The 17,912-nt window shown below is 34.9% G+C and overlaps 1 protein-coding gene across 2 annotated transcripts in view; it reads left to right on the top strand.

Annotated features, from left to right (window-relative positions):
• Positions 1 to 4,400: 4,400 nt before the first annotated feature.
• The window catches only part of LOC123686096 (neurogenic locus protein delta), a 28,706-nt gene continuing 15,194 nt past the window's right edge, over positions 4,401 to 17,912 (top strand). The window contains exons 1-5 of one of the 2 annotated variants that reach the window (XM_045626078.1): positions 4,401 to 4,567; positions 9,022 to 9,259; positions 12,461 to 12,580; positions 13,025 to 13,300; positions 15,870 to 15,924. In XM_045626078.1, the coding sequence (XP_045482034.1) occupies positions 12,530 to 12,580; positions 13,025 to 13,300; positions 15,870 to 15,924 (382 nt within the window). In that variant the 5' untranslated portion in view covers positions 4,401 to 4,567; positions 9,022 to 9,259; positions 12,461 to 12,529. Of the gene's footprint in view, positions 4,568 to 9,021; positions 9,260 to 12,142; positions 12,581 to 13,024; positions 13,301 to 15,869; positions 15,925 to 17,912 lie in introns of those variants that run through there. The other variant, XM_045626079.1, reaches the window with a different exon arrangement.

Raw genomic sequence — 17,912 nt, forward strand, 5'->3', positions numbered from 1 at the left:
TTCTAAATCAATTTGAATGTAGAAACTATAAGCGTATTTCAATTCTTCTTTTTCACACTGAATTCTCGAAGAAAAAAAAATGAGGCATATTTGTAGATAATTTACCAACATGAAACACGTTGCACAAAAAAATTCCTATTATCGCGGTATCATTAAATGATATTCGTACCAATACATCAAAGTAGGTGTAGATAAATGATTTTACACCATATGTTCGAAATTCCACGAAGAATTTCGCGGAAATAAGTTCACAATTTAATTGGAACAAGTTGAAAATGGAGTTTACATACTGGGGGTACATATTTAAAGCACTTCACGTATGTTATTAGGTTACCTTGAAGAAACCTATACCCGTATACAAATTATTATTTTAATCTGCTGTAAATATGTGGTCGTAAAATTATTGTCTTCTTTTTTCAGTATCATTGAAATGCAGACAAGGTGAGTTTGAATATTTCATTCGATACTATAAACTATAGGGATGTTTCTTATGTTGGGTGTACCTGTATATTTTAAAACCCATGAGGCCTAATCATTTTAAATTTTCTCGGTCATTGGAGGAAACTCGATATATCAGAATTTCATTTCGAAGAATGAATTGATTTGTTTAGAATTATTCCGATTATATACAGGGAGGGCAAAAAAAGAACGATGCAAGAAGAACATAATGTTAATTTCAATAAAAAGATCAATTGAATCCGAAATAGACGTATTTGAATTCAGAATGTTCTCTTTTAAAAAGTATATCCCTCCTCAACAAGAACGTCTATGGGTCCAACTCAATCCTATGACTAGTTTTCGAGATACAGGGTGTTGAAATTGGAAAATGGCATTTCTTTAAAGTTCTTATTTCTCATAGGAAAACGACTTGAAACAAATCAGGAAAAAGAAAGCTTTCAAAAATGGCACATAAATCTAGTGTTCCCATTTGACAAAAAAACATAACTTCGGGCCATAGCTTCGTAATAAAAAATTCTGCTGGAATGACGAGCACGCCACTGGATTCTACGTAAAAAGTGCCTGTTTAATTTCAGAGCTTTATCATCAGTATTACCGGAGATATAATTTTTTTTCAATATGGCCATTTCTCCAATTTTTGCTTATAACTCGAAAAGAAAAGAAGGTGGCCAAAAATGAATACTACCCTTGTTAGTTTCTCAGAAACTAAAAGAAAAAGGATGGGGTATCTCAAGAACTATAAGATTCAGTGAAAAAATCTTCTAAGACGATCTCTTCTTTCGAAATAATTAGATGTCAGAAAGTAGATAATAGATATCTTGATTCGTTCTCGAGTTACAGGGTGTTTCTTGAAAAAGGACTTTGAATTGTGGAGCTATATCTATGATCCGGTATGAATATCATATAAAACATAAAAAAACGTTGTAGAATTTTTGAAAAATCCCTGTACCTCGAGAACGAATCAAGATTTTCCTTATAGTTCTTGAGGATGCTCTTAGTGAGCATCGAATTTGCACCTTGTACAATGTAAAATTATCACCTTATAGGTAAGATTTTCTTGTTCAGGAGGTCATATTCTGCAAAACACAACAAATTTTGAAAAATTAACCGGTAACAGTTTTTCTATTACGCTGCCTGTTTTGATAGAAAAATTGTAGGAAAACTAGAAAGAAACGTGAATTAAAATTCATCCTTTTTAATTGCCTCTGGAATCGTTCGATAATGGCCTTTTATACCCTCTTGTCTACCATAAACAGAACTTTACAATTTCGTTAATGGGATCATTGTGACAAACAGATGGCTCAACTAATTCTCCACATTTTTATATCTACGTTCCAGGTGATTTTACGTAGGGTCTGATTTTTTCAACGCTACCACTTCTACCGAAATGATATATCTAAAGGTGGAATAGAATCATTTTCGAAATGAAGAAAAAAGAAAATGTGCCATCACGAGCACATGTAGGTACTACCTTCGAACAATGTATAATGGCCTAGCTTTGGTGCATTGATCTAAAATCAAAAGATCGCTGTCTAGCATTTCATTATAGTAATGACAGCTGTAACATCTGCCATCACCCACACTCCATAGGTAAGTCAGTTCCTAATTGTTTCGAAACCAACTGCTTGTTTTCGAATAAAAAATTCTGATTTATTACTTCAGGCGGATGATGCTGCATATATTGCATATGCTTACTGACAGCTTGCGTAGAACTTAAAATCTGAAACCGGATATACGGTTTTTTAGGGTAGGTTCCGTACTATTTTTAGATAACTAGATCGCTTATGAACTATTGCAGGATGGCTATATTAAAATGTGCCCTTAAAAAAAAAGCGGCATTTGCTAATAATCAATATTTCCTGCCATGTAAAAAACATCCTCGGCCCTAAATCTTATGCAGAAGCTTATTATGACTATTTTTAGTAACAGTTCGTTCATAATTGTGACAGGGTTGAATGGCTCGTGACATGCATTCTGTGGAATCGAAATTTCCACGACAGCTGGTACCTCGAAAGGTATTCCTTTCACGGGTTTCCTTACCTAGTGGAAATAGGCTAATTGACAGTATGAAAATTTCGTCCTATACAGGGTGATTCACCGATATCGCCTTTTAGACGTTTATGGAAAACTAATCATAATTTTGAGCTGAAAATTTGCATATTGGAGTTTGAGACAATGATCTATCTCTCTGAAATATTTTTAGATCTCTACAACTTTCGGTTATACCGGGAACAGACTACTACTTCCTTATTTTAAATGGCACACCCAGTATATTATTGCATCATAAGATAGTTTTTTTATGACAATTTCGGCAATATGCCATACCTTGAGTAAAATCTCAACGGTTCATGAGTTAATGAGATTCTTATGAAAAAAATTGTAGCGATGAGGACTCACATTTTTTCGAATATTTCTGAAGAAAAAAAATTTTTTTTCGATTTGGATTCTGCAAATACGTAGTATTAGAAGACTGTTTGCGGTTTGGACCAAAACAGTACAGGGTGTTCATCAGAAGATCATGAATTTGGACAATTCAAATTCATCAAAACTTGAGGTTTTCATATTAGAACCTATATTTTTTATTATCTCAGTCGATTCTACGTAAAAAAATAGTGGGGGTAACAAAAGCAAACCCTATACCTGAAATTAATACTTCAAGAGTTATCCAGGAAGAACTTTAAATGAGGAAAAACTGTAATTTTTAACTGTGTGAAGTAGTCTGTGACTTCCAGAAAACACAGAAAGGATCTAAAATTCGATGTTTTCATAATTAAATTTGACCTTTCAAGAATTTTAATGAATTATTCGTAATTAAAAATTGTATTGGTTTATGGATTTCTTAACAATTCCAACGAAAAATTAATTATGATTTATGAAATGCAAAATTCAGATATCCAAACATCGAATTTTAGTTTCTTTCTGTGTTTTCCGGAAGTCACGGACTACTCCACATAGTTAGGAATTGCGGTTTTCATTCATTTAAGGTTCTTCCTCGATAACTTAATGAATAATAAAAAATATAGGTTCTAATTTGAAAGTTGTCCAAGTTTATAATCTTCTTATGAACACCCTGTACATTTTTGGTCCAAACCGCAAACAGTCTTATAATACTATGTATTTGCAGAATCGAAAAAGAAGAAAAATGTTGCGAAAAAAGCTTCAACTGCCGAAAAATTCAGAAAAATATGAGTCCCCATCGCCATCATTTTTTTCATAAAAATCCCATTAACTTATGAACCGTTGAGTTTTCACCTAAAGTATGACTTATTGCCGAAATTGTCGTCAAAAAAGCTATCTAATGATGTAATAATATACTGGGTGTGCCATTTAAAATGAGGAAGCAGTAGTCTTTTTCCGAAATAACCGGTAGTTGTAGAGATCGAAAATATTTTAGGTAGAAATACCATTGTCTCAAACCCCACTATGCAAACTTTCAGCTCAAGATTATGATTAGTTTCCATAAACGTCTAATAGGCAATCCCGGTGAATCACCCTGTATTTTGATGTTCTCGTTTGGTAAGTGTATACAGGTTGTTACCAAATGTGTACGAAAGGTGAATATTTTTCGAAAATTAAAGGGGATTTTCAAGTCAACAAAACCTCTTAGACCTTTTCTTGTTAAGTTAGACACGTTGTAAAAATGAAAAAAAAAAACGTGACAGCCACCTACCGAAGTTTTGCTTTTCCATTCACAGAAGATCCGTTCAGTCACAATATTGTATTCAAGTTTTTCAATAAATCGTTCTTTCCAACACATATTTTTCAATTTCGAAATTTTCAAACCTCAGCCAAATGATTTTCATGAAACTCAATGATACTGTCAATAAGCGAACCGATACACAAGATCTAAGTCGAGTATAAGATCATTTTTAAGACAGATATCCGGAATTCCACAACCCATAAATATGTTGACACATGGACATGTGTATGGAAATCAAAATATTACTCATTCAACAGTTTGTGCTGAGTGCTGACAGTGATTGCAATTTTATAACAGATTTTTTAATGTTTATGTCGTTTTTTCTTAGATTTTATTTATTTAATATAGTGTTAGTGTTAGTTTTCAATAATCCCAAGCAAATCAACTTCATTGGACTAAATGAATTTGGTGAGCAAATGTTTGAAACTTCGACTTAGTTACCTTTTATTTATACATATTTGATATTTCAACTTATAATATGTTTGTTTTCTTTGTGGTCTTGATGAAGTCGAAATATTGGCTTAATCCAAATGGGTCACTTGATTTCAATGGTCCTAACCCTTGTTAGGTATTTATTATACATATCTAATAACCTTGAACAACAAAAAATATTCAAAAGAGGCTATTCTAAGATATTTTCTGCTGACAGCTCTGCTTTAGAATTGATTTTTTATTCGATTAATTGATTTCAGCCTCTGAAATTTATGCATCAGACAATAACTTTAAAAGGTCCAGCATTCACTTTTTGATATATTCTTTGAATGAACCCTGGTCCAAAATTAAAGTTAACACTCGAGTTGATAAATTATTTGAATTTCAAAAATTTCAGGTAGGATTCGAAATAGTTTTACTTCCGAAATATTAAGGATGATAAAAGAAGGACTAAAAATCTCTCTAATATATTCACGTTATCAACAAACCGGAAATTTCAACACCCAGGGTATATTTTATCTACAAACTCCAGACTAAATTATTGAAAACTTTTGTGGCAACAACGGAATCTTTAACGGCTAGCAATGAAAAGACCATAAACATAACAAAACGGTAGCCTTTACCTACGATAATATAAATTTTGCGTACAATTATCGTTCTAGAGTCTAGACCTTTTAAGTTTGCAACGATTTAAAGTGGATTATTTCTTGGAGTTGGAAAAGTTGACGCTTTCTGCATCTTTTCACAACTACATCGAGGTGGAAGCTTTTATGGCACATAAATAAAGATATTTATTGTTATAGTGGTGCAAATATTCAGGGTGTGTACCTTTGGGCACTGCCATGTCAATCTTATCCTATATTCGCTTTCGTAGTTTACTTATCCCACAGACTGAGATGATCCAATATTGGGGTCACTTCCGGTGGTACGGAAGGGCGGAAATCCTTAGCAGCCCAGGAAGTACTTCGCAATTCAGCATTCACCCACCACAATCTCCGATATCAATTTTTTTTTTTTAATCGCTGTATGAATTCGGGCTCTTTGTTGAACCCCAAATTAGGGTTTTGAGAGCTTGGCCATTTTTCAACTGAAGCTCCTTTAATGGTGTCTTCTATTCATCTCCCCTATCTTGCCTCGTTGAAGATAAAAACTGATAAATGGAATCTGTGCTTCTGATGACAATAACCTCTATTAAGGGATGGAATAACGCTCTTTGTATTGTTTCAGCTGAATTACTACTCCTGCAAGCCTGAAACAGGCCACAATTTTATCCTTTTTCTTTCTTATTCGAGAATTCATTCGACGATTTTTAATCCTTCAACTTTTTCCAATTGTACAGAAATTAGGATATACACTGTGTCCGTAAAGTACGGAACGAATTCATTTTCAGCTAAACAGACCATTTTAAGAAATAATCCTGAAACACGTCGATTTTTTATTTTAATTTACCGTATTTTAAAATAACAATATAATATACAGGGTGAATTACTTTTGAGTAATGACGTCACCGTCATATTTTTTAAATGGAACACACCCATTTTGTCTCAATTTTTCGATTACTCTAGCTTAGCTGATTCCAAAAATGTATCACATGTTGATTCCAATTGGTACAGGGTGGACAAACATAATAAATTAAATCTAAGCAATAATTGAAACATTCACGAATATCAAAACTATTGAAGTACTAAACTGTCATTGAACACCAATAAATTTCTAAACAAATAATGACATTTCACAAAAAACTAGACGACTATGTTTTTTTTTTTAAATTGATAAGAAATAATTTCTTTCAAATTCTGTCTGCTGAACCACAAGTACCAAACATGTTTGGAAATAGCTCATTTTTATTAATCTAAAAATGTAACAAACTACAGGATATAACATTCAAACCAATTGCCGCTAGACAATAAGTATTTTAGAAAATATTGTTAATTTAACTAATAATTGTCCACCCTGTACCAATTGGAATCAACATGTGATACATTTTTTGAATCAGCTCAGCTAGAGTTATCGGAAAATTGAGACAAAATGGGGGTGTTTCATTTGAAAAAAAAATGACGGTGACGTTATTACTCGAAAGTAATTCACCCTGTATATTAGATTATTATTTTGAAATAAGGTAAATTAAAATAAAAAATCGACGTGTTTCAGGATTATTTCTTTAAATGGTCTGTTTAGCTAAAAATGAATTTGTTCCATACATTACGGACACAGTGTATAATAATGCAATAATATACTGGGTGTGCCATTTGAAATAAGTAGTAGTCTGTTTTCGGTATAACCGGAAGTTGTGGAGTTATAAAATATTTTAAAAAGATCATTGTCTCAATCCCCAATATGCAAACTTTCAGCACAAAATTATGATTTGTTTTTCATAAACGTCTAATAGGCCATCGCGATGAATAATCCTGTATACCTTAGTAAGTCAATAAAAAGGAGAATAATAATTGTACTGTCAAATAGCAATTTCGATTACTTTTTTTAATCTAGTTTGCCCCTGTTTGTACAACTTCTATAATCAATAATTGAAGAGAAGATAAAAAATTCGTTTTGTGTTCTTTTCTTGGTGAAAACGTATTTAAATATTCACCTACGTATAGGAATTCGGGAGTGAAGGAAGACGGTAAACAAAAATGTTTATCTTGACATTGGTTCCTAACCCTCATTTTATTTACGAATAGCTTAACCAAGTAACAATTAGGTGGTAACCCCGGGAACATAAACTTCAAAATACACTTAATAAAAACCATTACGCCTCGGATTGGCTGTATGTTTCTAAATTCACCCACAAATTGTAAGGTACCTTACTATTTTAGTGTCTTTAAAAATAGACCACATGGCGGTGTTAACCCCTTCTGTCAGTTTCAATCCCTCGTTCTTTTTTAATAACTCTTAAGATTCTTGGGCCGGCTGCAGAATACGGCTTATCTAAGACAGATGTTTGCTAAAAACTAGATGAAAAGGCCAGAAGGTTGGGACATTCAATCACTTTCAAAATCTTGTCGCCTCGGGCGAAAGAATTGAAGCTTCTTTTTGTATGCAGACTGTTTCTGGAGAGATTGAGATCGAGATTTAATCGTTCTTGTAAATATTTATATCGATATATCGCCATTTTGGCGATTGCAGATGCATTTATACAGGGTTGTTACAAGTGGTCTTAACTTCATAGTGGGTGTAGACGTTGACTGTTGATTTATTGTTGATTTACTTATCAGTTCGAGAAACGACAGCTAGAAACAAGAAATTTTACACACATAAACCATCATGTGGATCTAGATTTCCGATAAATGATTTTTTTCAGTTTGAAACCTCAATTTTTCGCTTTGAAGTAAAATGGATTCTGTTCTCGAACTGGGAGGAATTTCATTTATACAGGGTGTCCCGGGAAGTATGCGACAAACGGATACCATGAATGAAGGTCATCATGAAGGACTTGTATCAAGAGGTTTCAATAGTGCCTTCGTTTGGGATATACTGATATACAGGGTGATTGTTCATCTCATGAGTGAAATTTCACAGTTCAATAACTGTTTAAGTTATCGACCGAATAATTTCAAATTTTGAAGTTTTGTCACCCTTTACTATCACATTCCTTCAATATTTCCGGAATCAAATAAATCAGACCCGGACTAGGAAAATTTCAGACTTTTTCTATTTTCGTGAATATTGGATCACCCTGTAAATGAACATTATAATTTTTTTTCCGTTTACGTAACCACAAAGAATTAAGTCATAATAATAATTCTTAATTTCTGTTTGGCACTTAGGCGATTGAAACATCTTGATACGAGTCCTCCATGATCACCTTATTTCATGGTATTCGTTTGTCGCATTTTTTCCGGGACATCCTGTATATGTCTAACAGTTTTCAGGAGAAGCCCTAAATTTTTATTAGTTCAAATAATATTTTTATTATATTACATTCAGAAATAGAGCCTGGGTTCGAATGTTGTTGCTACAAAAAAAAAATTTTAGAATTTATAAAATCTAAGTGAGCAAATTTCAAATTCCATCCTTTGTCCTGTTCACAAGAAACATCTTATTCGTTTGGCATACCTTGTATAGCTGAATTGTGAATGGACAGATAAACCAGCGCGCAGGCGCTTCAATTATTTTTTGAACAGAAAAGATGAACTCAATCTTCATAATTCGAAAAAAAGAATCTTCAAATGTGCACACAAGTTTTAAGCCATTAATAACAGTGAGAAATTAGCCCTTAAAATTGATTGATGCAAGGAACAGATTTTTTTAATACGTTTAGAAGAACTAAACTATTCAAATCCAGAGAAAATAGCTTGGAATGTTAGAATTTCCCCTGATCCTAGAGGATCAAGGGATCATAAGGCCTTTTGGATATTCCCGAGAAATTAATTCAAATACATATTTCGAATTAAATCTGCGAATATTACATCTGTGAATTTGTTCTATAGGTAAAGGGATGAGCCAAAGAATGAAAAAGTATATAGTGATACTTTCGAAGAACTATACTTTTCCATTACTGGAAAACAGGAGATTCTACAGTGGAAGTGTCGCTGAAATTTTGAACGAAATTTCTATTTCAAGTGTTTTGTGAAGTTAATTTAAGTGTAAGTTAATTTATAGTGTGTGAGTGAACATAAATGTATGTGCCAGACTGACCATTGTATAGGATTACCATTATATTGACAAGTAAGTTTCAAATTTTTCTGTACTTTTGGGTTAAAGCATGGGCGTACCCAACGAGGGGCAGATGCCCCCCCTGGAATAAAAAAATGGAATTCATTAGAGTTTTTGAAATAACTATTTTAATAACGAAAAAAAAATACTCACACTATTGAAAATTATGAAATAAGGGTAATTTATCGTTATATAATTTACATGTTATAACCTCAACCACAATGGTTCGTGTGTAAATAAGGTTCATCGTTTGTAGCTTCCACATTTCGATACTTTTCTCTGGTTAGGAAGAGTTTATTAATATTTGTGCCAAATGCGGTCCTGTCCAATAACTATGATAATAGTAACTACTCGATCGACAATTCAATTTATTTTTTGTGATAATTCCATGATTTCAAACCAAAATTCGGTCAAAAATCAAATAAAATTACACAGAATGGATATCTCAATAGAAAATGGAATACCATTCGACAATGTCATTGGTTGATTTATTGCTTTCCCAAACTTCGAATGGTTTTTCTAGGCCGAGAAAAATGTGTTTTTGGATGTAATAAAACATCTGGTGAGGATCTTCCTGGTATGTCAAATATTACACGTGTTTCAAACTTTCAACCCCTAAGGGGTTGACAACCTGGCATTTTGAGAATTTGGCAAGCTTCAATATTGAAAAATAATGAAATTGTGAGAGATCAATGAGAATTGGAACAAAAACATTGTTTTCAGTCCTTGAAATTAATAATTTGGATTTGAAATACAATTAGAAATAGTTAACAATTCTTGTACCAAAGTTATAGGATTTTGAATATTGATTGAGTATATGAACGAAAAGTGATAAGCCTTTGTTTAGAATTCTTAGCAAGTCTTTACAAAAAAATTTGAAGTTATTTGTGAGATGAAGAATAATAGCAAATATTTGTATACAATTTACAGCATTTCAACATCGAGTCAATATAAACAATAGTTCAAAATCTCTAACAGGTCCAGCAAAATGAAATTCCTTAATTATTAACAATACTAAACATGAAACGTGGCTTTTGTTAGTAAGCACAACAAATACAACGAATTGTAAGCTTGTTCCTGGAAAATAGAAGGCTGAAATGAGGATAATTTGTGAATTATTATCCAATTATGGTCTTAAATGATTGAGCTCTAAGTCAAAATCAACTAGAACCCAGAATCTTTCTGGAAATGAACTGATTTATTTCTAATGTTTTGCAGGCAATCACAACATTAATTAAAAATAAAAATTGTAAATTGCATCTGAAATATACAAATTTGTATTCAGAATGTTCTATGATTTGGTAATAGAAGGGAGTAATTCTATGTTTTCGTGGGGCCTCAATTTACAAGTTAATTGAGTAATTGTGTTCAATAGGAAGGGATTTTGAGGACACATATTTTGAAAACTGAGATAGACCAGGAATTTTTCTATTCAGTTCTGCTTTCAGAAGAATTGAATGATTTAATTCTCCTGACATCTCGAATACTATAGATAGATACTATAAGATTTTTCAATAAAAAATTTCATTTTGAAGAGCCCGCCATTTGGTCAGCTGTCACTTTTGAGGCAGTCATATTTTGACATTTGACAAGTAATAACTACGTCATTATTAAAAATGGAACGATATACGCTTCAATATTACATTGAATTCACAACAAAAACGGTGAAAATGGCAGTAACAGTTCGCAAAACTAAAGCAACTTTGGATCATCGTGAAGCACCTTTTCGGCCGGAAATAGCGAAACTGGTGGAAAAATTTAAGCTGTTGGGACAAGTTAGTGATGTGAAAAAGCGAAACTGTGTGCGTCAATGAAGAACAACTGAGAATATTGCTGCTGTAGCGCGTAGTGTTGACAAAAATCCAGGTTTGTCGATTCCTCGTCAATCTTGCGAAACGACATTTCACTTTGAGCATTTTGCATAAATACTTAAGTCTTTGGTCGTTTATTTGCAACAAGACGGCGCTATATGCCACACAAACAACGAAACAATTGCAATTGTACAAGAAACGTTTCCTGGCCGTGATCACTTTGGCCACCGAGATCTTGTGATTTAACACCTTTAGACTTTGTTCTTAGGGGTCACATGAAAGGTTAAGTCTATGCCAATGTTCCACTATAGATTCAAGACCTAGAAGATGGAAGTTATTGAGGAAATATAGCCGCAAATGTGCAAATTGGTCATGGAAAATGTCATGAAAAGGAAACCATTTACCAAGCTAAAATCAACTACATGGTTTTAAATAACGTTTCAAAGGATCATGCAAAATTTTGTCATGTGTTTTTGCACGAAAGCGCAAAAGCCTGTGATTTCATATATGTGCTTTTTTTGAGGTCAGATTTGAAAAAACGACATAGCGTTGTTTTCTTGCCTTAAACCAATACGACATACGGACATATCTGTAGGAAGAAGTGTGTACGACCTGAAGCGATACAAACATACGTATTTTGTAATCATAAAGAAATAATTCAGATGTGAACACACTAGAGGAGCGGGGGGGATGATGGTGTCACAGAAATAATAGTAATAAGGGCCTTAATGACGGTAAGAGAAGAATGGAAATCGAAGGTAGCAATTAGAGGTGACAAAAGGAGATGAGTCGAAAGAGCACCAGTTAGCCGAAGGCGACTTGTTGTCACGTAACACATGATGCTTCTGTGGCGTATGGAGTAGGTGGGTTGCACCACAGAGCGCGTTGTTACCCTATGGCAGCCGGTAAACAGCTGCCGTCCCTCATGCGACAGCCGAGGGTAGCTGAAAACCAGCTAGCAGAGCGACAAAAAGTAGTGCACCACGGCAAGCTAGCTAGCTTACGAGTGTGGCGGAAGTAGTTGCCCCTTAGTGCGCTCCCCACCCTTTGGCAGACGCTCTCACACCGTCGGCTGTCGCTCGCTCTCAAAAGCACAGTCTGCATCTGACTCTTGTACACAGTGCCGTGTACGCTCGATATTTCGATATACGTATCGTGAACGTCGCTAAATATCTCTTGTGGATTACCGTGTACAGTGCTTCCATCATATTTCTTATGTGTTGTGCTTGCGATCAAACTGTCATCGTCAGTGCGTAATGGGGTGTATTTAACTGAATACCATACCCGTTAATTTTTGTCGCGATATAGGTGACTGGTGTAAACAATAACAAACCTTAACGCATGTTAACAAGTGACTTAAAACTCATTATATCAAGGAATTATCTATGGCGTGGATTTGCAGATCATCTCTGAGGTAACATCATCGCTAGATCTTCATTATTATCACCTGTAATACGGAAAAGCGATCGAAATGTCTTGGATGTTGATGATACTAGTCGGAGTCCTACTGACTCTTCAGCAGGTAAGTCGTCTTGTCTATTTACTTAAAAAGTTTTATTTGTTGGTTCAATTAGCGCTCGAGACTTTGAGATTTTTGCCTTGGTCAGTGTCTCGAATGCTTCGATTAAATTCAAAAGAAAACAGGCTGGCGGGTTTTAAGCCTATTAATAAACTTTGCATTTATTCACAAAATGATGTTCAAGTTCAAAACGCGAACTGTTTGAATGTATCAAGAGTCGGCGTGTTGAGATGTATTTTCATCCGAAACTCAGTTTGATGTTGAGACCAAACAGCATCTTCTGATTAGTCGCCGATCGCCGATCTAAATTTAATGTTTCGATGAATTCTTGTTCTTTTAATAGCTTCTCATTTTGAGAAGTTTGTTTCGATGAAATCGGCGGCTCTCGAGAATTTTTATATGCCGGCAAAAAAAAAAAAAATTACAAGGTGTGCTTGTCTTCGACAGGCCGCCTCATCTGGACTGTTCGAATTGCGGCTACTTTCCTTCGACAACCAAGCGGGAAAAGACGATCTTGGAAAATGCTGCACTGGAAAATCTGGATCCGATTGCCTTGGAGCCTGCAGGCCGAGGTTTAGGGTATGCCTGAAAGAGTACCAAGTCAAAATCGACACGACCACCCCTTGCACCTTTGGAGATGTCATAACTGCAGAGCTAGGACCTAATCCTGGATCTGACGCACCCCAAAATAATATTGCATTCCCCATTCCATTCACTTGGCCGGTAAGTTCAACGTAGTCAACGTACCCGAATGTTATTCACCAACCATATTACCGCCAAATTCCACCCTACTTCCCCTACCATGTCTATTCAAATTCCATTCAACCGACAACTGTAATATGTTTCTTGAATAATGTTCGAGTATTTCATCCCCATGTTTTGTGTTATACCAGGTACACCACTGACCGCCTTTTTTTCGAAACTTTCATTTCGTCTGCCCGTTTAGCGTTTAATCTCGATTGTTTTATTTTCGTACCTTATCTAACCCCAGTCGGTTCTGTTCTTCATCTACCGTATCTTCACGAGTGCATCACATAAGTGCCATCTTCAAGTTATTAACGGCCCTAATAATTCGTGTTGTTGAACTTTATGACGTTCACATTCTACGATTTTCAACATTACGTAGGTGAAAATTTACATCTTCGCGATATGTTAATTTTCGAAGGTGTAACTAAACGTAGGATGCTTAGGGAAAGTGATTGGGAACGTTCAGAATTACGAAATTTGAACTAATTCCGTTTTGAATGGATCAGACATGGCCTAATTTTATTTGCATGAATCAGCTAGTTTATTTCTACAGAACTGTTTTTATTTTGGGGATTTATTGTTTGGAAGGTTGACAGCTTGTCAACATCTGAACGGGATTATAAAATTTCGTCTATTAACTGAGTTATGACATAATTATTACAACTGCGATGGACTCGAATTGTGGATTAAACGACTTTTCGAAATACATGGGATTATAAAATTTCGTCTATGAATTGAGCTATGATTTGATTATTAGAAATGCGAAAAGCTTCCTGAAGTAAGACGGTGAAGATTCAAATTGTGGATTAAATTTGTCTAGATTAAACGACTTTTCGAAATACATGGAATTATAAAATTTCGTCTATGTACTGAGCTTTGACTTGATTATATTCCCGATGTTAGATGATGTATACTTGAATTGTGGATCAACTTGTCGAGATTAAACGATTTTTCGAAATACATGGAATTCTAAAATTTCGTCCATAAACTGAGCTGTGACTTAATTATCAGAAATGCAATGAGCTTCCTGGTGTTAGAAGGTGAAGACTCGAATTGTGAATCAAACTTGTCGAGATTAAACGACTTTTCGAAATACATGCAGTTATAAAATTTCGTCTATAAATTGAGCTATGTCTTAATTATTAGAAATGCGAAGAGTTTCCTGATGTTAGACGGTGAATTGTGAAACAAACTTGTCGCGATTAAACGACTTTTCGAAATACATGGAATTATAAAATTTCGTCCATAAACTGATCTGTGACTTAATTAATAGAAATTCGATGAGCTTCCTGATGTTGGACGGTGAAGACTCAAATTGTGGATCAAACTTGTCGAGATTAAACGACTTTTCGAAATACATCCTATTATAAAATTTCGTCTATAAACTGAGCTATGACTTAATTATTAGAAATGCGAAGAGCTTCCTGATGTTAGACGGCGAAGACTCGAATTGTGTATTAAACCAGTTCCATAATTCGAATGGAGTCCATCTTCGAACTGAAATTACCTTCTTTCCATCTTTGAAGACCGTATCGTATAGACGGTGTTCAAGACAACGTAACAATAACGATAAGCTCTTGTGGATCTCCATGGTTTCTGAACCCGCTCACCAAGACTAGCAGTCTCGTCTTGTATGAATCTTCGTCTCGGAGTGTACTTCCGGTCGATTATTTTGTAGCATCTTGTACTCGGCTGAGGTACGAACCGTGGGAATGAAAGAACAGAAAATCAAAATTAATTATCAATAGATTTATTGATCCAGCTTTACAATCTTGACTTCGTTTCACTTGTAATTATCTCCGCACATGTATAAATTCAATTCAACTATTTGCTGTGAATATTTGAGACTCAAGGTTATGTTGTATACAACATAATATGGGTTTGTAACGAGCATAATCAACGTGGAACTGTTTGTTGTCAAGTATATGGCATTTTAACTGTAACTATTAATTCATCAGATTATTGTTTCCGTGAGAATGATATACCTACTGGTTATGAAAGCAACTTCCTATGAAGGAGCTCACAATAATTGACAATATAATGTCTGAATCATTCATTGTTCTTATTTCTTCGAGAACTAATTCCTTATAAGTCCCTGATACCCTGGGACAGTTTGTCTTTATTAGACAAGCATTGCTTCAACCTTTGTAAATATCATAAAAAAATATGCTCGACCAACTGTGTGAATTCTAGCAAATTCACTCTCTCATTATTCTTTCATTCCTTCAGAATATGATTGTCATGAATTCCACTACAAATTTGGTAGAACTCACCCAATTAGTTCGAATCCTTAGACGAAACAAATATTTTTCGAGATTAAAAATCCTGAAGCTGTGCTACGTAACGGAAGGATATTTTTGTAAACTAATTAGTGGAACTAGCGATTAATTGCACTTCCGTTGTACCTAATCTGTTTTCGTTTCAGAGATCTATTATTTCCTCAAATTCTCTCGGTTTCGGATTTTTTTTTCAAGTTTTAGGTTTGAGTCAGTGGTGTTCTTCGGATATTGAACTTATGCTGAACCCGCTTTGTTTTTGTTTACAGGGCACATTTTCACTTATAATTGAAGCTTGGCATGGAAATAAAACGACTCAATCAGGTAAGTTGAATTTTTCAATTATTTTTTGATATAGAGGTTTCAAAAACTATTCCCCTCAATGAATGTTTGTTAGGGACTTTTCGTTGGAAACGTTGGTATAAAATATAACGAATTGTTGCAATCGTATCTATGTGGAAGTTGATTAGGTCTTTATAAATGATTCTAACATCGTAGCAGCCTTTTAAATATTCTTTATCGCTATTCACCAATATTTGCATCTATTTTATATGATAAATTGAACATAGACTGAATTGTCCTCTCTTCTATCCAACGTGAAGGACCAGTATTGGGCTGATTTGTGCAATTCTCGGAAAGTCTAGCAAAATCAGAAAGCACCATTCTTTGTGTACCTGCTGGTGTCTAGGAAAACCCAATACAACTTCAACAGATGTTTGTCACCTTTACATTCAAGCAAAAATTCCTAGCTCCTATCGTTATTTGGTAGTAAATGCATAGTAAAAGGTTCTATCGACAGAGTATGAAATTTGAGTAAACTTGTCTAAGGAAGGTTGGTTTCCACTTGTTGACGTGTCGTGTCTTCGTAGTAAGCGTTGGGAACTCGAAGATAGTAAATATAGGTGTTTCACTAGGAAATCCGATATGAAGGCGCTTCCTCAACCAGAAAACAGGTCACATCGACTTCAGATTTGGATAGATCAAACAGATGTGCGGGTTCAAGTGCATGTTATACGAGTCTCTTGGGAAAGCTTCCTGGGCTTCCTATAATCTAAGGAGTAGAATCAACACCGCCACTTCCGTATGCTGAGGCCCTGAGGTAGGATAACAGGGCCAAGTTCTTAAAACTAAATAAATATCTCACAATGCAAGACCGGTAAGAAACCAGATGTATCGCAGCTGTCATCTGCAGCCCTCTACTCTTCCTGATAATCTGAAGCTTCTTCCGCTCCAGGCACAATCTGATATTCCAATTTTCATAAACCATTTTTGCCTGGTTTTCTCATCGAGAACGATACGATGATTCGAATTGAAATTTATTCCACATTGTTAAGCAGCGGAATGGGAACTTCCCGTTAATTTTTTCGAAAAAAATCGAAAAATATGAATATGCATTGTGAGATCCTCCGTAAGTTATTCATCATTGACTTGAATCGTCTCTAGTACGCATGTCCGGCTCAACACATTGACTTGATGATGAAGAAAGGTTGAGTCTGAAGCTTCGAAATGAAATTGTGAAACTGCCAACGACCAGAAGGAAAGTCGATTTGCATTTTTCTCCGTTAAAGGAGGATGGAAGGAAACCCGATGGAAAATTGTCGGACTTAATGACCTCAGGATGAAAAGAAACCCGAAACGCTGAACTCTTCGCTATAAGATATTATGACGCAGTATATCTCATCATTCTATTTTTATAGTTTTTATCGTTTTGGTGGCTTTCCGCAGTTTTCCGGGTAGGGTGTTTTTCATAGTCAATCGATTTTCCCATTATTTTGCCCTTTTTATCTTGGCAAGCAGACAGATTGAATTTATGGTGTTTTGTGTTCCGAGACTGAAGGGAAGCCAAGAACAAGGCTAGGTCGTCTAATGCATTTTCCGATTTTCCAAGTTAACCGATGACTTAATTCCTGCTCGTTCGATGCAGCAAAACTCTACTTAATTTTACGCTAGACTTGACAGAACTCCACGCCTGCCAACTCCAGATATTTCCCATTCTACTGTAAATAATTTTCAATTAACATTTCCCATCAGATCGATTTTCCCCTGCTGCTATTTTGAGCCGACGGATGAAAAGAATCGACCACCCGGAAAATTTCCCTGAATGGAAAAACTATCCCGCTCACATAGAACGCTTATCTAGGATTTCGAAAGCGTCCAATTCAATTCGGATTTTCCACTCTGATGTGCCACTAATATGACTGCGGATATGCCTGGAATATTAATTTAGTTTTTATTGCGAAAAAAAATTCGCTGTTTTTGACAGCATGAAAAATATCGCCCTGTTCATTCATATCTTCATGGATTGGACTTGG

The sequence above is a fragment of the Harmonia axyridis genome, chromosome X, assembly GCF_914767665.1.
Source record: "Harmonia axyridis chromosome X, icHarAxyr1.1, whole genome shotgun sequence".
In the NCBI taxonomy this organism is placed as follows: Eukaryota; Metazoa; Arthropoda; class Insecta; order Coleoptera; family Coccinellidae; genus Harmonia; species Harmonia axyridis.